The sequence below is a fragment of the Pantherophis guttatus genome, chromosome 2 (genome assembly GCF_059756535.1).
Source record: "Pantherophis guttatus breed Tessera chromosome 2, ASM5975653v1, whole genome shotgun sequence".
Taxonomy (NCBI): Eukaryota; Metazoa; Chordata; class Lepidosauria; order Squamata; family Colubridae; genus Pantherophis; species Pantherophis guttatus.
The window spans coordinates 214,940,214-214,964,391 of NC_142064.1; the positions used below are offsets into that span (position 1 = coordinate 214,940,214).

General features: G+C 37.5%; 1 protein-coding gene across 18 annotated transcripts in view; it reads left to right on the forward strand.

Annotated features, from left to right (window-relative positions):
• ATP2B2 (ATPase plasma membrane Ca2+ transporting 2) overlaps nucleotides 1-24,178 on the forward strand; it is a 364,247-nt gene that overhangs the window by 325,515 nt on the left and 14,554 nt on the right. For all 18 annotated transcript variants that reach the window (XM_087887774.1, XM_034438425.3, XM_034438436.3 and 15 more), the window contains 6 exons: nucleotides 2,055-2,161; nucleotides 2,676-2,867; nucleotides 7,833-8,046; nucleotides 17,322-17,533; nucleotides 18,244-18,351; nucleotides 23,007-23,189. In XM_087887774.1, coding sequence (XP_087743900.1) covers nucleotides 2,055-2,161; nucleotides 2,676-2,867; nucleotides 7,833-8,046; nucleotides 17,322-17,533; nucleotides 18,244-18,351; nucleotides 23,007-23,189 — 1,016 coding nt within the window. The remainder of the gene's footprint in view (nucleotides 1-2,054; nucleotides 2,162-2,675; nucleotides 2,868-7,832; nucleotides 8,047-17,321; nucleotides 17,534-18,243; nucleotides 18,352-23,006; nucleotides 23,190-24,178) is intronic.

The window sequence follows — 24,178 nt, forward strand, 5'->3', positions numbered from 1 at the left end:
TCAGATGGTATTTTTTCATTCAGCTTCAGATCATCCATTTACAGGGTGTGGCATAGCCTGGCCTACCTGTTCAGTATTGTTGACAGAGGAATCAGTGCAATGACAAACAGTAGTGGTGATAGTGAATCTCCTTATAGATTCCTCTCTTGATGTTAAATTCTCCAGGTCAATCACCATCAATCAGCAATTGTATTTTCCATTGTGCACTTATCTTTGCACAAAGCTTCTGATTTTTCTACTGACTCCTGTTATTTCTAGGCATTTGATTATCCAATCATGTGGCAAGAAGTTAAATGCCTTCTTACAATCAATCCAACCTACATTTAAGTTGATTTTCCTTCTCTTACAATTTTCCAAAGTATTCAATTTTCAGGATCATTTGTCCCTCTGGTGTTTGAGTAGTTTTCTTTCTGCTCAGAAGAAGGAGCTTGTTTTCAACCAGATGTAGTGAGACCGCATCAGCTACCAGACCAGTTAGCACTTTTAAAGTTGTTGGTAAGCAGGTAAATTGGCCTGTATTTGCCTGGTACTATTCTTTTTGTTGGATCTTTTATTATCAGCTAAGTTTTGTCAGATGTTAACCAATTTTCAGTTTCACTCCTTGCAGTAGAAACTGTTGTTAAACAGTTTGGCAATAAGTAAGTGTAGACCAGTCAGATGTTTCAACCAGTACAATGCAGGTACCTTCATTTGATGCTGATCAATTCTTGATCTTCCTTACTCTGTTCTCCACCATTTTTGCTCTTTCAACTTCTCCCACTCCCTTTTTTTTTCATTTCCTTTATCCAAGCTGCACTGTATTGTCTTTGGATTGAGCCATACCTGTGCTCAGAACTATACTGCTTCTTTCTTTGCAGGTATTGACTAGCTTATTGCAATCTTTTTGTTGATGGACTGGTAGAAAATTTTCTGATTTGATTGAAATTGGAGATTCTGTCTGTAGCATGCATTTCAAACTTCATCTCTGCTAATTTTCTTGGCTATGGCTGTTTTATTATTTTCAGTGCATTCTTAATATTCCTTGGTGGAGTCTAGGACAATCGATTGCGGAGTCATTTTTGCACCCACAAATAAAATTAATCAAATTTTAGCAATACCTTGAGCACTCTAAGTAATATGAATATAAAATTGGAGGACTTGATCCATAAGTAATAAGATAAATCTGGGTACTATACCTTATAGGTCAGAAGTTACATAGATCCTCAAGATGTCATGTGATCAGACTCTTTTTTTAAAAATGTGCACTGTATATGACAGACATGAAAAAGTGTGAGACTTTGCTTGCTAGTTAGTAGTATTTACCACCCGTAAAGCACTTAACAGAATAAGAGTTTGGAAGGGACCTTGAAGGTCTTTCAGTCCAATCCTCTGCACAAGCAGGAGACTCTATATCATTCTGGACAAATGGCTGTCCAATCTCTTCTTAAAAACCTTCAGTGAGCACCCACAACTTCTGAAGGCAAGTTGTTCCACTGGTTAATTGTTCTCACTGTCAGGAGATTTCCGGAAATCTGGGGACCAGCTATTCTGCTTGCTCTGTACAATTTATATAGTGGACTAACTCCGGTCAATCAAACTGATGATCAAAGATGTCACTTGGCAAAACCCTAAAAGCAGCCCTTCTCTATTTTGCCTGTCTGCTGGAATATCATCTTCATAAAGATCTGTATGGTACATCCTGACTATCTTTGAAAGCTTGAGTTTTTCCCCAAGACTTGGATTAGGGTTGGTAGTAAGATCCTTTTAATATTTTATATATTACTTGCATGTCCCAAAAGTGTTTTTTCAAGAGGTAACTGGACTAGAAAGTTCAGTTGTCTATTGAAAAAGCACCTTTGGGACAATCATAACCTGGATGACTGAGAATCTCCATAGACATGTTACCTGCTTTTCTTCTGATGCATACATACTGGTACTTTGTTCATCTTTCAAAATCTCTGTTGCTCTTAATATTGCATGTTGCACAGAGCCTCCTGAAGTTGGGCAGATTTCTAACATACATACATGACATATATTTATATGATTACTTAAGAATGCATTTCCATATTTTGCAGGTATCATTGACAGCACGCAAGTGGAGCAGAGGCAGGTTGTAGCAGTGACTGGTGATGGAACTAATGATGGACCAGCTCTTAAAAAAGCTGATGTTGGCTTTGCAATGGTATATTTCAGTTTGTTTCTGGTTTCAATTTTAATCTACTTCTTTGAGTGAATGTATTGAATTTGGAATTGGGTTAAATATTCCCCCAAAGTTTCTTTTAATGATGAAAAACGTTCTCAATGATTCTCTCAATCTACTGTTATGCTGCAATATATTTTAATAATATTAGCTCATACTATCTTGTAGCATTACCTGGATTTTCTAAATTGTTTTAAAATGGGTAAATGGGTAATAACTAAAATTTCAGCTCTGAGCAATATGCCAGATCACAAACAGATTCCAGTATGCTTGCCATCTGCGGTACAAAGTCTGTTGAAGGGAGCTAGTCCAAGAAATTACTTTCACACCGTTTTGGATCTTGGCTGCTATTTTATTCCTCAACAGATATTTAAGGGTAAAGTATTCTGAAAAAACCCTCCCTTTTTTACAACTCCGTAGACTCTATTTGGGTACTCATCCAAACTGATTTCTTATTACTCCTTCTAGAAAATGTTGGCATCTCTTTATTTTTCAGGGTATTGCAGGAACAGATGTGGCAAAGGAAGCTTCTGATATTATCCTCACAGATGACAACTTCAGTAGTATTGTGAAAGCTGTAATGTGGGGCCGTAATGTTTATGACAGTATCTCTAAGTTCCTGCAGTTCCAGCTTACCGTAAATGTGGTGGCTGTGATCGTGGCTTTCACTGGTGCTTGCATTACCCAGGTAAGGCTAAGAGTAAACTAAGGTCAACTCTGGGCATTGCAGTGATCCTTTGGATTAAGACAGTACCTAGCTTGGCCACAGCTGTCTGATTAATACAATTGAGATGAAAAAATAGTTACCATCAGTAATGCAAGGGTGGGGGGGAACAGTGTTCTAGTTATTTTATAAACGCATAGGTCTTCTTTCTTTGGTAGCAGCCCCAAGCAATACTTTGTGCAGTGGCTAAAGCAGGTCACTGCACTGTGTTCATATGCTAGGCAAAAATCCATGAGGGTTAGAAACAAAGACCTCAGGTTATGTGAATATTTGAATCTCCCATGAAATCAGATTGATTCAAAGGTTACCGTAATTGGGGAATAGCATTTCGGGTTATACAGGTAATCCTCATTGAATCACCATTTGTTTAGCACCTGTTCAAACTATGACAGCACTGAATGAGGGGTACTTAACATGATTCAGTTACCAAGCAAACAGTTTGCAATTACAAAATTGTGCTCATATGTGGTCTGAGGTCATATGACTGTCATTTGTGAACTTCAGTTGGCTTCTGACAAGCAGAGTCAATGGAGAAGCTGGGAAGAGGTCTCAAATGACAATCACATGCAACCTCACTAGATTCATCTAATGACAGCAACTGGGATTGCTGGAACTGCTGTCATAAGTCAGGGCAGTCACATCTCAACTTTTGATTACATCATTTAGCGATAGGGTTCCTGGACCCAATTACCATCAATAAGTGAGGATTACCCATATAGCCACCTTCCATAGCTTTTTGTTTGTTTACAATATCGGGGACAACCTTTGCAATAATCTTTTTTAGCTACTATATGGAATAAGGAGAGCCACTGGTATATTGTAGAGGAACTTATGCATTTAGTAATTGATTTATAATCCTCTTTTAAATGAAGCAAGGTTTACAGTATGCACATGGTTTTATTTTGTTTTTAAAAAGCAAAAAGCTCAATGTTATTTCCTTCATTGCTTTAACATTCTTGAAAACATAATAGGCTGATTAACAATGTCACATATTTGAATTTGAGTCAGAAAACTCATTTATTTAGTGAATCTTCTTGTAGTCCTAAACATTTCTGTAGTCCTAAACTTTTCTCACTTTTTCTTTCTCTCCTAACTTATTATCTCTTTCCCTTGTCTCATCTTCATCCAATTAGATCATTCCCCTAATTCTCTTTTCTTTCTTTTCCTTTTCTGGTGCTTTCTCATTGCAGCTCTCTCTATTCCATCTTCATGTTGTCCGCTTTCCCATGCTGTGTTTTATAGAAAATTTGTTTTAATCCATTTTCTTCTGGAAGACACACACATACACTTTTTTTACATATGCCAGTTGTAAACATGTAAAATATGCTATTATTATTTTCAAAAGTTGTGGAGCAGCCCCCCCTCTCTCTCCCCCTCCCTCCCTCCCCCTCTCTTTCAATGTATGTGTGTCCCTGTCTATGTATATACACAGTGCCTTGTCTATAGAAGCTTGTGACAAAATCTACCTTTGAAAACATAGTGCAATTATTCACATAGCACATACTGTTCACTCTGGTGCAACAGGGAAATTCAGCCTCACAGAGCAAATTATGAATAAGTCATTAGGTGTACTGTAAAGAATAAGTTTACCTTGTCATCATGATATGGCCAAGTGAAACCTGAAGCCACAACATTGAAACTCCTCCCAAGTTACTCTGCTAAATTTTTCAAGGTGTTCAAAGGTTGTAACTATTGATTTCTTCAGGGTTATTAGTCCCTCTGAGCAACAAACCCTCAAAGGAAGCACTTCAGTTAAAAACATGCATGGGTGGGAAAAACCAGGTCAACATTTGCAATAAGTAATATTTGATTATGCTATGCAAGACAATAGGCAAATAAAAACCAAGAAAGGAATACTTTACAGAAAAGAGTGCATTTCCTTGACTCACTCAGAATGGATTTCTATCTAGTTTACATTAACTATTATTATTTAAATAAGCCGTAACTGCTAGGTTTGCACAACATGCTAAGTCAAAACCCAACCAACCACATTTTAATTATCCAGTCATTGTATATTTTAATGATTTAAGAATGATTTAATGATTTATTGCTGAGCACATTGTAAGCCGCCCTGAGTCTTCGGAGAAGGGCGGCATATAAATCAAATAAAAAAAAAAAGAAGAAGAAGAAGCTTGGATTTGATCTATTTTTGCATGGCTTTAGTTCATATGTAGAAGGATGTTATTGCTGGGAGGATTAAAAATGTATTGAATGAACATATCAGAAAGAATTGCATAAATCACGATAAAACTCAGCAGAACCCTCATTCCTCTCTCCCTGATTGGACTTAAACATATATATGGAAATAATTGTTTCCACCAATCGGGAGGTTGACCAATGCCTATCTTATTAATCCCTTTCTGGGGGTCTAGACCAGGGGTGTCCAACTTTGGCATCTTTAAGACTTGTGGACTTCAGTAGCAGGGGTGGGTTCTACTTACCTTTACTACCGGTTTGCAGCGGGGCCGCAAGCTCTTCTGTGCATGCGCAGAAGTGTTTTCATGATGTCAGGGTCGGTGGGCGGAGCCTCCCACCGGTTTTATTACTGGTTCTATAGAACCAGTGCAAACCAGGGGCAACCCACCACTATTCAGTAGAAATTTCATTACACCAAGTACTAAAAACTAATTTATGTTTAATGCCTAGACTGTGGTTCAGAATGAGCTTTTATGTTTGACTGAACTGTGCAGAATAGTAGACAATTATTAGAGTCACCCAAGCAACGTGCAGTGATTGGTACTGGGAAATAGTGAGAATCAGGGGTGGGTTCTATTTACCTTTACTACTGGTTCGCATCGCGCATGCGCAGATCATCTCTGATGACATCCGGGTCATCCGGGTGGAACCTCTGAGTTTTACTACCGATTCTTGCAAACCGGTCCAAACTGGGGGCAACCCACCACTGGTGAGAATGCTGTGCTACCTAAAACAACAGCTGACAATTGCAGATGTGTAATTTAGAAGAAGGGTCAAAGCGATAAATTTACTTTTCATTACATACTGTGGTTCTTTTGCATTTTACTGATAATTGCATAGTAAAGACTTTTAAAATAGAGATTCATATGGGGTGAGAACAGCATTTAAAATGGAACACTTCCAGAAATCGTTTTTAACTGTTTGAAATTCTAACTTGATAACTTCAATTCAAAATATTCCCCGATCACACACGAGGTCACATTGCTCAGTGAAATTTACCTTCCTGCTTTCAGAAGAGAAGCAGCAGCGAAGGTGCTACAAACTATATTCTAGCTTCTGAACATGTTTGGTTGGTGCAGTCCATATTGTAATCTACTTCATAGATCTTAGTTTTTTTCTCAAGAAAGCGACTTTATTTCTTCCATAGTTATTGGGATGTATATCCTGGGAGTAGTAGTCCAAAATACCTCCAAGAATCGCATAAAAACACAGGAAAATAGGTTAATTAGGAGAGATGGTTCCCATTTTCCCCTTCCTCATATGACTTTTGAATATTTTTGGAATGATTGATGAACTTACAGATCACATTCGGGTGAAAGGAGAAGTCTGGAAAAGCTGTGGAAGGAATGGAAAGCTGCTTTTATATGTAGCATGTGGACATGCCAGTTGGTGGATTTGTTTTGGGTTAATCCAGTTATTGCAATGCTCAGCCTGATCTTACCACTTGAAAATGCGGAGAAAACTTGTTTACGTTGGAACAACTACAAAAGCATTCTATGCTTGAAAGCAGGATTATTTTTACAGCCAAGATGCCAGCATAATAGGACTAATTCTATGTCGAGGGGGTGGCTAACACAAATATAAAAAGCAGTGTATTATTTTGGATGTTTCCTGTATACTTAACAATAGTGAACAAGGTGAACGGTGTTAAGGTGAGAATTCAAGTATCAGTTCTGTAATATTTAGACAAATATAACTGAGTAGTGAATTCTGAGCAGATTTGTAGAATTTTGCTCAAGTCTCTTATTACTCAACTTTGGTGAATGAAGAGATTAATTTTGGAATAATTTGTACTGTCAAAATGAGCTTTATTTTGTTAAGAATTAAGACACATGTTATGATAAACTTTGATTTGATTCAATTGGATATGCTTAACTATTTTAGTCAATGAAAAAAGCATTCTATTTCATTTCTCACTGGTCTATCATATCAGTCTATCCAATAAGTCGGTATAGTTTGTAGCGATGGAAGATGCTGGGAAGAGGTCATTACTGAAGCCACAGTTTAATAAAACACATTTAATAGTAATTTACTTTCTCTCTTGAGATATTAATTAGTTTGTGGTTGTTTATTAAATGTTCTGTTTAGAGATGCCAAGGTTGTTCCTGCTAGATTTAGTGAGCAGATAGCTCCTTCTAGTGGTTGTTTATGCAGGATTGAAAATGAGTAGCTAACAAACCATAAAACCTTTTATATTGCAGAGGCACTTTATAACCTAATGCCTAACCTAATATTTTGGACTATAACTTCCACAATCCTACACAAATAGGCATTCTGGTTGAAATTGATGGGAGTTGAGGCCTAAAATATTTGAAATAACCAAAATGCCTATCTTTTAGACAATAGGACTTACTTATTTTGATATTCCATTATTTTCTAAACTAAGACTGCTCTTTTTGTCCGTCCTGTTTCTGTGTTTCCTATTATTTCCCAATGATGTTCTCATGGTTAGATTTGACAGTGTTGAGTCCACTGGTATCAAATCCACACATTCTCAAAGACAGTGAGATTTAAGGAGACTGATGAAAGGATGGTTTTAAGTAAGGTAGATCAGATTAATGCACTATCATTATTTCACATTAATGGAACTTTCTCATTTAAGTCTTCTTGCCTGTAATTAGAATGGCAAAGTGTGTTATCCTAAGACAACATGCTTCCAGAGAAATGTTAAAGGACTATACATAATAAAGATGTTGATATAATGTTTTTTATCATATTTTTTTTTGTCTTCAGGATTCCCCTCTGAAAGCTGTGCAGATGCTATGGGTCAATTTGATTATGGACACTTTTGCTTCTCTTGCTCTGGCTACGGAACCTCCCACAGAATCCCTTCTGCTAAGAAAACCATATGGTAGAAACAAACCCCTTATTTCTCGTACCATGATGAAAAATATTCTGGGCCACGCTGTGTATCAACTCACTCTAATTTTTACCCTCCTTTTTGTTGGTAAGATCAAAAGTCATTTATCGTTACTTTTGCAAGCTACAGATAATGAATTACCTGACTTCTGAATCTGCAAATGATACACAACATGGGATCCCACATAACCAGGAATTCATTCAGAGTACATAATTCAAATAATGACTTCAAGAAATCCAGAAGTTCATTTAACCTTTTGTCACCAACATTTTAAAACAAGCTGAATTTTCAATAGGGCTTTATTACATGAAGAGGACATCAGCTACAACTTCCATTGATTGCATCAAGGTCTTCTTTTCCTTTCACATATTGTCAGAGCTCCATCAGGACAGTGCAATAAATAGCTCTCTAGAAACTCAGCTAGCAGTTAAAGATAGCAGGGAAAGACTCCAGAACAACACCCAGAAAAATAAGGTGTTGGTTGCAGATACATTAAGCCTTAGTAATGAAGAAAATGAAGTATTGCAGAGTCTAACAATTCAGTTTGTTCCATGCAACACTTTAGGGTATAAATATGCACCCCCTCCCAGATTTATAGGGTAAATGACTTCCTGCCACTTGTTTCCTGGCCTTGAATATGGACATCACCTATGCTATGAAGACCCGTGGTGGAGCAGTGATTAGAATGCAGTATTGCAGGGTAACTCTACTTACTGCTAGCAATTTGATCCTGACTCAGCCTTCCATTCTTCTGAGGTTGGTAAAATGAGGACCCAGATTTTGGGGACCATTATGCTGACTCTGCAAATAACTTAGAGAGGCTGTAAAGCACTATGAAGCAGTACATAAGTCTAAGTGCTATTGTTATTGCTGTTTTGATAATAATTCCTGGTCTCAGGTCCTTTAGCTGGACTGTATTTACAGGAGTCAGCAAAATACAAGCAGACCAAAAAGAAAGGTTCAAGAATGAGCTTGAAAATTGGTAACGTCAATGGGACTTTCAAATTTTGTATTTAATTAACCAAATGTATTTAGCTACATAAATTTAGCTACCTAAAACTGGAGATGGTTGATTCCACTCTCCCCCTCACTCTCTGCTCTCCTCCCATCCATCTTTCGTTATCATATTGATGTATTCTCATTTTCTTTTTCTTTCTTTATTTTACTGTTTTATTATTTTACTTCTGTTTACACTTCTTTTCATTTCTTCATTTTTATTGTTGTAAGCCACCTGGAGTAGTTCCACGGGGTGATAGTTGGCAAATAATTTTAACAAATAAATAATAGATAAAACTGGAAATTTTATCTATCTATTTTATTTATCTATTTATTCTATCTAAAAACTCTCAGGAAATCAGTAATTTAGTGTTCTTACTTTTTCCAGAAGAGAAAGCAACTACCGTATTTTTTGGAGTATAAGACACACTTCCCCCCCCCCAAGAGGCTGAAAATTTGGATGCGTCTTATACTCTGAATGTTGCTTTTTCAAAGCTTTTTTTTCAGCCCTAACAAGGCACTAGCGAGTGAAGCGATCTTCTGCGTACTTTGCCTGCTCCCTGCGACTCAGCTGTGCTTTAGAAACTTTTTTTCAGCCCTAAGGAGGTGCTAGCAATTGAAAGGATCTCCGTGCTTTGCCTGCTTTTCTCATTGCTGCTCCTCTTAGCTGTGCCTTAGAAGCTGTTTTTTATCCCCAAGCAGGGGATAAAACCAGCAAACTAATGTGCTGAAGCTGATCAGACTAAGGATGCTAGCCAGATGAAAACCTGGTAGGCAGATTTCCCCTCCCCTGCGTCTTATATTCTAGTGCATCTTATACTCTGAAAAATACGGTAACTGACTTGGCTAAGTCAGCACCACAAGTCCCCAGAATATAATGGCCTTGATTTATGTAAGACCAACTTCATGCAAATGATGCAAATACAATGGGACCCAGGTTAATGCATACATAAAATGATAACTAGGCTTTGTTTTTCTTTGCAGATATTTCGCTTCTCCTCCAAGAAGCTTCTTTAGTTCTGACTGAATGGTGGAGTATGGAAGGATTTATATTCCTTGCAGTCATCTGGTATATAAATCCCTCCATCCTCCACCATTCAGTTAGAACTGAAGAAGTTTTTTGGAAGAGAAGCCAAACATCTTCAAGGAAAAACACAGTCCAGTTGCCTTTCGAAAAAGCACCTTTGGGACAACCATGACCTAGATGACTGAGAGCTCTATAGATACATAAAATGATGTTTTGTATATACAAAAATGACAGCTGGTATTATGTATTATACTATGGCATATAAACCGCTCTATTGGAAATTGGATTACACAAGGATTTATCGAAGAGAATCCTTGTATAATCTGAGAGTGCCTGCATAGGTAGTACTTGATTTATAACCACAATAGAGATCAGAATTTATGTAGGTGGCAAGGCAGTTTTTAAGTGTGTCAAGCCCAGTTTATGACCTTTTTTTTTTCAGTGATTGTTAAATGAGCCACTACAGTTGTTAAGTGAAATTGTTAAGGTAATTTCCTCTCCCCCCCACCCCCATGCTAATGTTAGGCTGTCAGCTGATGAAGCTTGGACAGGTGAGATGTAGCCATAACAGAATCACATGGTCACATGGCAAATCTGGCTTCCACCAATGACTTTGCTTGTCAGAAGCCAGCTGGAAAGGTTGCAAATGGTGATCATTTGACCCCTGGATGCTGCAGCCATCATAAATACATACAGGTTGCCAAGTGTCCAGATAATGATCACGTGCTGTGAGGATGCTATGGTGGTCATAAGGGTAAGGATCGGTTGTAAGTCACTTTTTTCAGTGCTGTTGCAACTTCAAACAGATACTAAACAAATTGGTTGTAAGTCAAGGACTACCTGTTTACATGGTTTTTCCAGACTTACTGCCATGATTTCACAATTCAACACTAATATAAAAACTACAGTAGAAGAGATGAATTTTCAGATTTATTTATGCATTAAACACATTTATATGATCATCCAATTACGGTAACTCAATGCACCTTATACAGTTAATATTCTCCCCTAAATACATTATAATGATTGATGATTGAATTTTCTTCCTTCTTAAGTTTGAAAACTAGTTTTTTAGTTAATGAATTTTTGAGTATAGTGAGAGAATAACTGTATTCCCAGAAGTTTAAAATGGATTCACAATGCTGACTGTACTGTACAAATTGAGTTAATTTTTTTTTTTTCTGTTTCAAAACATATTCTGGGCCCAAACTAAATCTAATCATGTATATATTTCACACAGTAACATGTGTAAGGGTTTTTTTTTTTCTGTTTTGTTTTGTACCACAAAATATAAAAAGCTGAAGAGTCAAGAAAATATAGGACAATAGTAGCTAAAAATACATGCAAAGAAGAGTCGGCTTTGGAAAGCTAGGCTGAGGGGATGGGCCTGTTCCTCAGCTCTGACTTCTCCCAAAACTCTAATCCTAACCTTTTCTGCAAAGGGCAGCTCAGTGGCAATGGCAGGAAAAAGAAAAGAAACATAATCTTGGTTGCCATGGCAGGGAAGGATATATTTCAGTGATAAACAAGTCTGACCTCAATTCCATGTGATCCTTGTGATCAAGTCACAGGTCAATTCAAACACAATTTCTTGGGTTTTAAGAAAGAACCTGACCATTATCTTAACTTTTAACACCTGGTTTCCTAATCTTTCACTTGATGGGATGATGAAACAGTTTTCCTAGAATTCCAGTGAATTTAACCTTTTATATTTCTGCCTTATCTTCATATATTTAAGATGGAGAATCATAATTTCCTACCACCTTCAACACCTCATTTTACTGACAGACCCAACCTATGTCTTGAAAATCTGATAAATGTTTCTGTTGACTAGACGCATCCAGCTGCAATATTATCACTTCAGCTGCAAACAAAACTATAAAAACAATCAGGGGGTATGGTTTGGAACCTTCTATACCAGGGCTGTCAAACTCCCAGCCTGAAAGCCGGATGTGTCATGCCCTGGCCACGCCCACACCCAGTTTAGTGAAGTGAAAGGGAAAAAAGTCCTGATATGTCATGTGACACTACCATGATGCCGTGAGTTTGACACCCCTGTTCTATACCAAAGCCAACTTACACATTTCATTTTCACTCAGCGTTCATTATCCAGCCATTGCAAAATGATAATGCAAATGAGAGAAAATGAACCTCTATTTCATAAATACAAAAACAAAAAACCTATAAAAGCCTAAAAACAAATTTTCTTCTCAGCAGATATGTTAACCATGTTGGAAGTTGAAGAAGTTAAAGCCATCGCGGTCATTCTTTTCATTTTATTGAGTATCTCTATGATTTTATGAATGCATAAAATTTTATTGTTTCAATGCAATTTTAATTCTATCCTTTGTTTTATTTGTTTTACTAATTAATGTATTGGCTCAACAAAGGTGAAGAGCTGGTGAAAGAAAACAACTGGTAGTACAGGTAGTCCTCAACCTATGACCACAACTGAACCCAAAATTTATGTTGCTAAGTGAGACCTTTGTTAAGTGAGTTTTGTCCCATTTTATGACCTTTCTTTCCACCATTGTTAAGTGAATCATTGCAGATTAAGTTAATAACATAGTTATTAACTGAATCTGGCTTCCCCATTGACTTTGTCACATGGTCATAAAATTTGATCAGATGGCCCCGGGACGCTACAAGCATCATAAATATGAACCAGTTGCCATGCATCCAAATTTGGATCAGGTGACCATGGGGATTTTGCAATTGTCATAAGTGTGAAAATCTGTTATAAGCCATATTTATCATTCCTGTTGTAATTTTGTCACTAAACGAACTATTATAAAGTGAAAACTATCTGTTCAGTGAAGGAGCTTGTAAAGAAAACAACTGATAGTACATATTATCAAATTGTGGAGTCAAATCTTCTCCATGTATTCAGATAGCTATTGAAATCTGTTCACCATTTTACACAAGGCTTGTTTTGTGTCTTGGCAATTTCACTGTTTAATAGTCCTTTCATCTAGCAAAGCATTTAATTAGTTGAGTGTTTTGTTTGATTTAAAATATTTAGAGGCTTATCTTCAGGTTTTTAGTCATATGTTCAATTAGGTTGCATTATGTTTCATGTATGATAAAGCTTGTAGCTTGTAGCACGAGTCCAAAAGCTCAGAAGACAAAATCTCTGGTCCTGGTGACCAACCCAGATTGGATCCTGGGTTGGTCACCTGCAAAGCCTGTAGTTACATAATACACTAAACATTTTCCATTAGGTGTAAAGGATGAGCAAGTAACCTATCAGTGATGGGGAGCCAATTTTTTTTCCAGAGGGCAGCAGGAGCTTTCATGATGGAGTAATATAACTGGAAGGGGCAGAATCGTCTGGATTTTTCTAGAAGATTTTTCTAGACTTTTTTGGGGAAGAGGCTTTTTTAAGGGTAGAAGTGGAAATAGACACCTTTGAGGCCCTGGTTTTATTCCTATTTTTACTCTTCCCCAAACTTGCCCAAAAGGAATTTCAGTTGCACCGCTGAAATTCCTAAGGAAACACTTGGTTCTAAGTGAATAGATTGGATACCGTAGTAGAATAGAACAGAACAGAACAGACTTTGGTGCATATGCTCTCAATCTACATAAATATATATATATATATATATTCGTCAGGAATCGTAACATGCAACACTTAGTAATAGTCATAGGATACTAATAAGCAATCAAATCTTAGCAGGAAAAAATAAAAACAACATAAGTTGTAAAGATACAAACAACATGGATATAGCCATAAGTGGGAAGCAATAGGTACTAGTAAGGATAAGAAGAAGAATAGTAATACAGTCTTAGTAGTTAATTTGACAGTGTTGTGGGAATTAGTGGTTTAGGGCATTCGGGGAAAAAATGTCCTTGTGTCTAGTTGTTCTGGTGTGCAGAGCCCTATAGCTTCGTTTTGAGGGTAGAAGTTGAAACAATTTATGTCCAGGATGTGAGAGGTCTGTAAATATTTTCACAGCCTTCTTTTTGACTCATGCAGTATACAGATTCCTCAATGGAAGGCAGGTTGGTAGCAATTGTTTTTTCTGCAGTTCTAATTATCCGTTGAAGTCTGTGTCTGTCTTGTTTGTTTGCCGAGCCAAACCAGACAGTTTATAGAGATGCAGATGACAGACTCAATAATTCCTCTGTAGAACTAGATCAGCAGCTCTTTGGGCAGTTTGAGCTTCCTGAGTTGGCGCAAAAAGAACATTCTTTGTTGTGCTTTTTTGATGATGTTTTTGATGTTAGGTGTCCATTTTAAGTCTTGAGATATGATAGAACCTAGAAACTCTACTGTTGATACTGTGTTGTCTAGTATTGTAAGAGGTGGTAGTATAGGAGGGTTTCTCCTAAAATCTACCACCATTTCTATGGTTTTGAGTGTATTTAGTTCAAGATTGTTCTGGTTGTACCATAAGGCTAGTTGTTCAACCTCCTGTCTGTATGCAGATTCGTTGTTGTCTCGAATGAGACCAATCACTGTTGTATCATCTGCAAACTTCAGTATTTTAACAGAGGGATCTTTTTTTTTTTATTAAAAAGTTTTATAAGAAATACAAACAATTTTCTCCCCCCCACCCTTCCCCTTCCCCACATAAATTATACATTTTCTTATACATAAGAAATCCTCCATATATATGTTTCCCTTAAAGAAAGCATTAAAATAAAACATTTTAATTATATTCGGAGTTGCTCTTCTCCTTCTTCCCTCATTCCACAACAAACCTTCTTCTCCTCCTCCTTCCCTCCCTCCTCTTCCCTCCTACCTCTTCTCCCACCTCATCCTACTTCCTTTCCCTTTCCCCCACTTCTCTCTTCTTTTCCCCCTTCTCGCCTTCACTCCTACTCCTGTCCCCTTCCCTTCCCTTTCTCCTCTCCTCTCCCTCCCTCTCCTCTTCCTACCCCCTCCTCCTCTCTCCTTTCTAACTTCTTTGCTGTGAAATATTTTCCTCCTTTAGTATCTGAGCAACTCCTATATTCTAGAATACACTTTCTTCTGCTAAGACCTTTCTCTAATCATCATTTCCCCCCACTCCCTTACCCCCCCCTCCCCACCCCACCCCTGACTTCCCAGAGCAAACACAGGGTATAGCATCTAACAAACATATGCTAAAATAAACTAACAAATTATAAAGTTCAAAGCTCCCACATGTTCTTTAACTCCCTTTGCTCCAATTCAACAACCTCCCTTTTATAAATTCTCAATACCAATTAAATTAAATTCATTCTTCCTACTTATATAGAAAAAAAAGAAAAAAAACCTTTTTCTTAATGCATAATCCGATACTTTAGCAGTCTTACAAACAATAAAAATCATGAATAAATTCCATTTCTATACCAGAAAAAAAATTTTCATCTTAAAATCTTGCACATTTTATCTCATATATCTTTTAAAATAATATAGTCTAATGTTAAGCATTTTAAAAATCTCTTAATACCTTTAAAACACTTATTTACCAAATATAAATTTCAGAATCTATAGGAGAGTATCTTTCAATTTTTCAATTAACCATCTTAATACCTCTAACTTTTAAAAGAACAACCCTTAACTATCCAAAACTAATTATCAGTTTACAATAAAATTCTGAGTTTAACATTAATCCTCTTCGCTTCAAAGGGTTAGACATCCTAAAAGCTTATACAATTTATCTCATATATCTTGTAGAATAATATAACCTTATGTTAAACATTTTAAAAATCTTTTAATACCATTAAAACACATATTTGCCCGTTGCCAATTTCAAAATCCACAGGAGAATATCCTCTTAATCTTCTGTTCTTCACTTCTTTTTGTATTTTTTCCAATTCTCTTTTTTAATAAGTTCTTTCAACAATCCCCCCAGTTTTATTTTGGAAACTTTTAAAATAGTGATTTGAGGTTGATGTTTCTGAAATACTCGCTCTCTTCTTGAAGTCAGATTTTCTAATTTAAAATCCTCATCTCGTCTCTTCTGGTTTGTATAATCATTCAATCCATTTCTTTGTCCATATAGCCAAAATTTGTTGCCATAAAGATTGCCAGCTTGCAATAAAGAAACTATTTGTTGCTTTTCTGTCATTGGAATGGAAACGTCCACCAAATCCTTTGTTTCAGCTGTACCAGCCAATCTCTTAATCCTGTCCATCTCCTGATCTTCCAAAAACAAATTCTTCTGAATAATTTCCTGCTTATAATTTCCCAAGCTATTTTTTGAAAAAGCCCTTTCGATTGTATTCAGCAGGGCTGAAGTAAAAAAGTCTAGAAGTTCTTGAAAAGCCTGGACAGTCACGGCTTGGGAATTTGCTGATTCACCAGCCCTGTTGTCAGCCATATTTCAGCTACTTTGTATTTATCCAGCTATCAGGACAACAATTCAACTTTTTTCCACACAGTATAAAGACCAGATTTTAGTTAAAATCAGAACCAAATTCTTTTCCTCAATACCAAATTCTTTCCATGGACGCTTCCCCTTTAAAACTTTCTCTTAGGGTGTAATCCAGTAGCTGTAAAGTGTTAACAAGCCTTAACAAGCGCTTCCCCTGGTAGTTTCTCTCCTCCCGCCCTCAGGCGCCATTTTCTGCATATTAAAGCGGAGTTAAAGTGTTACTTGCAAATTTCCTTTTGTTTTCTCCTGATTTGCTCCGTCTGCGATCAAAGTAAAGATGTTAAAAATCCCCCCTGTTGATTTTTCTGCAGATTCTGGTCGCAGCTTCTAGCTCCGCTTCAGCGGAGTCGTTTCTGGTCCGGAGTGGCTTGACAGGCTTCAGTAGGGAGCCCACACCCTTTGCGCCCCAGGATTTCTCCTAGCGCACTTAGGGGGGCTCTACCCCCGCCTGTTGACTCTTCTCTCTCCCCTTTGCCCGGGGAGAGGGTTCCAAGCCTCCAGACAGCAGTTTTTCGGCTGTTCTGGGGCTTTTACAGAACCAGAGAATGGGCGCTCAAAAAAGAGCGTCTTCAAAGCTGCGGAGCCAGGCAGGAAGCCAGAACAGAGGGATCTTTTGAGATGCAGTCATTGGTGTATAGAAAGAAGAGAAGTGGAGAGAGCACACAGCCTTGGGGACCTCCTGTGCTAATTGTACAGGTATCAGACGTGATTTTGCCTAGCTTCACCTGCTGCTTCCTGTCTGTTAGGAAGCTTATGATCCAAATTAATTAGAGATAATTATGGTAGTCCTGCTCATCTGAGACAAATTGTATTTTAAAAACTTCCACCTTGGAAACTGTAGACTATAGCATACAGATAGTTTGTTTCAGAATTTTGTGGTGATCGTTATCTAAATGACCTCATAAAACATGATTGATGAGCTGTGAACAAATTATATCCTGAATTGAAACTTCAAATGATATTTTTAAATTCTGTTTATTTTCTGCTTTGAACAGGTGAAAAAATGTTCACGATTGATAGTGGCAGAAACGCACCACTCCACTCTCCACCTTCTGAGCACTACACCATCATCTTCAATACTTTCGTCATGATGCAACTATTTAATGAAATCAATGCCCGCAAAATCCATGGTGAAAGGAATGTTTTTGATGGCATCTTTAGAAACCCTATATTTTGCACTATTGTATTGGGTACATTCGCTGTACAGGTAATCTATTTGACAATGCTAAAACAGCCAGATATTATTTGCATGCTTCACCATACAAATTTTCTCTTTTTCACACTTTCATCCTATATTATAGTCTTTTAAAAAAAGCCTAAAGACATTGTATAAATCTATTGCTAATTTGGTCATTATTAAAGTTCTTTATATAAATTTGAGCATTCCTTATTTTTGCCCATCAATTTATTTCTTTTGGGGCTTCATCTGCTGTATGTCTTTTTTTCATAGTGGGAGGAGAGTTGTGTTGATTGATTGATTTACTTTATTTATTTATTTATTACACAGATAAATAAGGCCACTCAATTCAAACTATGTGACTGGGTGGCATACAACATGACAGCAAATATAAATATATCACATTAGAGGAAGAGTATGTGAAGCCATCTCGAATCATATGTGTGTATTTGTTGGGATTTGTGTTGGTGCTGTTGTTGTAGATTGGGGTAAATTAGACATCTGGGTTTGTTGTTGAGTCTGTCTCCTTCATTGTCCTTTGTTTCTTGTTGATTGTGAGGATGTTTCAGACAGGGTAATTGTTTGTATGCAGGTATAGGCTGTAGCTTATCAATAATGTATTTGTTCTATTTTATTGGCCCAAAAGCATGCTGGTATTATTTTCTTTAAGGAAATACAAGAACAGGATTTGTGACTCTGTTAGTAAATGCATATTTTATTTTATTCTTTTCCTTCTGTAGATAGTAATTGTACAATTTGGTGGAAAACCTTTTAGTTGTTCTCCTTTGGAACTTGACCAATGGATGTGGTGTGTATTTATTGGATTAGGTGAACTTGTATGGGGGCAGGTAAGGACCATTTTCTTTATATTCATTAGAAAATCATTTATATTTTTTAGATTAAATATATATATTCTTGGAATAAGAAGTTTTCTTCAGGACGGTTACTTACATCCTGGGTAATTGTTACGGCAGTAATCAAGGCTGTGCAAAGCATTCAAAGAAGTTGTCTAGAATATATTGAAAAACACTTCTCTGCTAATGTTAAGGACCTGCAAGGCTCATATTTCTACTTTGAAACCCATCCCTAATTCTGAGCACATCTGCATGAAAGATAAGATTTCTGCTGGTTCAACATTCCGTAAAGACTCTAGTGAGACTATGGGGAGATCTGGCAACAAGAATCTGGTGTATCTTTTGGACCACCAAGAAGAATTGACATCCAATTGATATCATGGCAAGATCGGACACGAAGATCGAGTTTCTGTGCTCCCATGCTGAGTTCTCTCCGTTGGTGGGCTCTGAAAGGAACCAAAGCTGCCCTGTAGGGGTGGTGAAGCAAAGAGGGGTGCCCTGTGAGGTTGCGGAGAGTTGCAATTCTCCTGTCTGACCTGGGGTTCTTTTTCCCTCTCAGCCATGGTGAGAAGAGGCAGCCAAAAGATGGCTGCCACAAAGCTGGGACAACCGAGGAACAGCTGAGACTGGTGCTGGAGTGAAGTAGGTGAACAGTGACTGGAACTGGGGGAAAGGATTCTTTTTTACTTAAAACCTAACCCCAAGGAACAATTTAGAACTATCTGCTCAGAATTGCTTGTTAAAGTGGCAATTAAGCATTCTGAGAAAAATACCAGACCAGAAGGAAAAGACCTCTAAAGAGAGAAAAACAATACATTTCTAAAAATACAGAAAATTGGATTCTTAAACTGGGAAGATGTGGTAATGGGAAGGCATTTTAAAATGCTAGAATTATTTACTTAAAAAACTTATCCTGCTTCTATAATTGAATTACAATTACAATCAAAATAACTAAAATTAGACTGACTAGTGGCAACACTGAAATTTAAATTGAGAGCACCACCTGCTGACGAAAGGAAAATATACAAGTCTGGGAACACTTATATGAAGGATTGTGAAAATATTTACTGGGTTATACCTAACTACCCCATGACTACTGAAGATTCAAATATGAGAACAAGGAAGTTATTTAATTAAAGTGACCCCTGAATGTTGTACTAGAAGATTGAACCGGTAAAAGGGACGTAAAGAGGCTTTTGATAACTTCTGGGACTATTTAAATGGAACTGATTGATTTCCTATGGGATACAATGAACTGTGATTAGTGTACTTCTTGAATGGCAGTTTAAGGTGTGAATAAATTGTTCTTGGACTACTGGACAAAAGTGGGATTCTTAAAACAAAATAAGATGCTTCATAAGGAAGAAATTAGCAGAACTTTAAAGGAGATGCCATTGATTTTCCAAAGCACAAAGGACATCATGGAGAAAGGATTTAAGGAGATTATGGGAAAAATGGAAAATACTATATGACGGATAATGAGTAAAGATCTAGATGCTCAGAAAAAGGAGGAGCTAACAGAAGGAATGGAGGAAAAGATAGAACCGAAGAACCAGCGAACAAAAGAAGAAGACAAGGAGGAATTAATAATAAAAATAAGAGTGATTGATGAATTAAACCGGGTGGGTGGGGGGATATTTTAAGAGGGTTGAAAAGTACAGGAAGATACTTTTGAATGGAAGATAGGGGTTTGGGGAGATACTTTGGAAGCTAGGCAGTGGAGAAATGGGAGAAATACTTAGATTGAATAGCCAAGAAGTAGATGCAGACAGAGATAAAGATCCAAGAGAGGAATATGGGAGCCAAGTCAAAAAAAGCATAGCAATTAAATGCTGAAGCGGGCAAGAGATGATGGATAGAAAGGAAAGGGTTTCTCCTTTTTTTGTTGTTTTGATTTGCTTTTCTTTTTCTCTTTCTTTCCCTTCTTTTTTAGAATGGTGGCATGATTAGAAGTTAGGTAGAAATAAGAAAAGGGGGAAACATTTGTATATACAGTACATACATTTATATAATGGAATAAAAGTAATAATAAAATGGGAAAACTAGAGATTGACTGATGTATTATTAAATATGTTTTAATAATATTGTGATTGGCATTGGAATAATATATTGAAACATTGAGCAATTAAATAATGAAAGAACATGCCTAAATAATATTGGGATTGGTATTAGAATTGTGTATTGAAACACTGAATAAATGAAATGATGAATGATTGTATCTCAATACAAATAGATGTAAAGAGTGAAATATGGGAGGTAAGTTAAAAATGAATAGGATTCAAAGCACCAAAGTGGGCGAGAGATGTTGGATAGAAAGAAGATGTCTTTTAATAAAAGGGTGACATGATTAAAAATTAGAATAGAGATAGAAATAAGAGAAAAGGGGAATATTAGTGTATACATTTTTACATAATAATACAAAAGAAGTAGAGGGAAAACAAGAGGGAAGCTTAGAAATTGAATGGCGGTATTATTATGTATGATCAAATAATATCGTGAGTGACATTAGAGCAATATATTAAAACATGGAATAATTAAATAATGATAAACTACAACTTAATATAAATTTATATTATTATTAAAAATATATAAGCTGGTTATGACACCCAGATGCCACACTGTTCATGCATTGATATGTACTGTATACGTAAAATAAAATAAAAATCTTGAAACAAACAAACAAAAAAAAAGAACTGAATTAGGCTTTCCAGTTTCCAAAACTAATGCTTTAGAGAATGCAGGGGCACAACTGTAGCATTGTCTAACACACCTTAAAGCCAACATACCCTTTCCTGGGTCACAAAATCTCAGGAAAGATGCAATTACTTTAAAGTGTTGCAAACAGTGCTATATTTATGCTTCCAAGTCCTTCTTTTGAGACTAAATTTGAAGTATTGCTCAGATCATGGATGGGATTCATAGATTACACAGATCAGGGGTGAAATGCTCCCTGTTCAGACCGGCTCGGGCAAGTAGGTAGCAATGATGGCCGGTGGTTTGGAGAACCAGTAGCAATGGCAACTGGAGGCTCTGCCCACCTGCCCACCTGCCCCATTCCCTGGACTCGGGGAATGCACCATTCCTGGACTCCTACTGCTCACCTTTCTCCCGCGGCTGGCTGTCAGGGAAGGCAAGCGCCCAAAAGGTACCGGAGTCGGTACCTTCTTAAATGAGCCAGCTGCACAAGCGCACATCGTTTATATAATTCAGTGGCAGGTTGGGTGTGCACTTGCGCAGCCGGCGCGTGGACCAGAGTGGCTCATTCAAGAAGGAGAGTGAGCGACTCCGCTACCTTTTGGGCGCTTGCCCTCCCTGACAGCCAGCCGCGGGAGAAAGATGACCAGTAGGAGTCTGGGAATGGTGCATTCCCTGACTCCGGGGAATGGGGCAAGTGGGCAGAGCCACGTGGTGAAGGGCGAGCAGGCAGCGGCTCTGCGGCAAGGCCAGAGTTGAGGAATGGTGCATTCTCCGACTCCTACTGCTCACCTTTCTCTGGCGGCTGGCTGTCAGGGAAGGCAAGTACCCAAAAGGTACCAGAGTCGCTCACTCTCCTTCTTGATTGAGCTGCTCTGCTCCATGCGCCGGCTGCGCAAGCGCACATCCAACCTGCCGCTGAATTAAATAAACTGTGCGCTTGCGCAACCAACGTGTGTACCAGAGCGGCTCATTCAAGAAGGAGAGTGAGCGACTCCGGTACCTTTTGGGTGCTTGCCTTCCCTGACAGCCAGCTACAGGAGAAAGGTGAGCAGTAGGAGCCTGGGGAATGGGGCGGGTGGGCGGAGCCGTGGGAGAAAGAAATTTAAAAAGTTTTCCTACCGGGTTCTGTGGCATGGCTTGGTGGAAGGGGGTCTTGTGACTGAGTGGGCATGGCTGTGAGTGACATCGAGTTGGCCATGCCCACTCAGACACAGGACACCCCCCACCAAGCCACGCCCACAGAACCAATAGGGAAAAATTTTAGATTTCACCCCTGACATAGATACAATGGTTCATTCAGTAAATGAAGGATTCCTAGATGGTAATTCCCAAAGCCAACCATGTGATCAACAAAATGGCTTCTCTTAGAATTCCATGCCACTTTCTTTCACTTTTACTTTTTACCTTCCCATGCCTACAAGGGAGAGTATGAAATGTGGGTAGGAATGAGTAGCAATGGGTAGGCCTCGCCCAACTCTGTTTGGCATTGATCCTGATTTCTTTTTTAATTTAGCATTTTCTAATAAAAATAGAGAGATGGAGGGAGGGAGGGGGAAAAGAGAGTGGGGGAGAGAGAGAGAGAGAAGGAGAGAGAAAGAGAGAGGGAGAAAGAGAATTACAATCCCCCTGCACCTTTGTGGAAGCTAGTAATGATGGACACTCACTTTTTTCACTGGGCATCTGCAAGCATTTATCCCAAAGGGATGTTGGTTCTCAGTCATTTAACCCAAATGTAGCCTTACCCTAATCCACTGTGCTCTATTCCTAATTCATTAAAGGGGATTAAGATGGAGAAGTCTTCTTTAAAGGCTTTCAGGCTAATATGATTTCTCAGTTGAGTCACTATGTATCAATTCTTTTTCTAAGGAAAAGAATTGTATGCTGTAAATTTTAAATTTTAATCTCCTCTCTGCAAACTTTGTCTCTTGGCATAATTATAATGTTTATTTTAGGTCATTGCAACCATCCCAACCAGTAGGTTAAAATTTCTAAAGGAAGCAGGAGGGCTTACATTAAAAGAAGAAGTGCCTGAAGAGGAGATGAGTGAAGATGTAGAAGAGATTGATCATGCAGAGAGGGAACTTCGCCGTGGACAAATCCTCTGGTTCAGAGGGCTTAATAGAATCCAAACTCAGGTATGTTGGAAAAAAATATTTTCCAGGAGACGAATGACAATAACAATAACAATAACCATGCAGATGCAAACTATAGCCTTAAATCAATCATTCCCAATTCTTCAGGTATATTGCACTTTTAATTCCATCATCCTCAGTTAGAATATTAGTTCAGTACTGGCCAACACGTTCTTTATTGATTTTTGCCTTTATTTTTCTGGAAGTTATTGTAACAGGTCCTATATACATTACTATGTAATTATGGCTTGCATAAAGTCAGAATATTATAGTTCTAAACAGTGTGTTTCTCCAATCTATTTTCATTTTTCAAGTAACACATTCTCAATTTTTCGATTGTGAGCTATATTTTTAGACTCTAAAAAGTATGTCAGTGAAGTACATAGTAAACTACAGTAAACTACATAGGCTAAGAAAACATTTTCCACATGTTTTTATATTGCTGCCTTTTTGTTGGCTTAAGGTTTTATGTTCCACTGATTTGTTATATAATAGTTTTATAAAAAATAAGGGAAAAAACACTGCATCAGCATTACATGTGAATGGGTAAAAATATACAGACATGTATGGAATAAATATTATAACAAACTTTTTAGCAAACTGCACTATCATATCTCAATATATATATATTCAAATAATTGATTTCTCTGTTTCTGTACAGGATTCTTGTCATTGCAGAGAAAGTATAGAGTTAGCACTAAAAACAAACATTTTTGAAAAAGCACATTAAAATGCCATGAAGGAATGAATGTTTGTAAGGTCAAAACATGATTTTAGGTTAAGTGACTCCATCGCAGAAGCTTCATTTCTGCGGACCATGTTAAGCTGTGTTACAGTAAGTGCAGCCTCATTTTGTACTGTGATAGCCTCATTTTTAAAGAAGGAATATATATGGTAGAAAATAAAATTCACATCAGCCCAGTGCACTCAGTTTGTTGCTGTCTATAGAAATTAAAAACAAGAGAAGTTAGTATTAGATGGAGAGCAATACA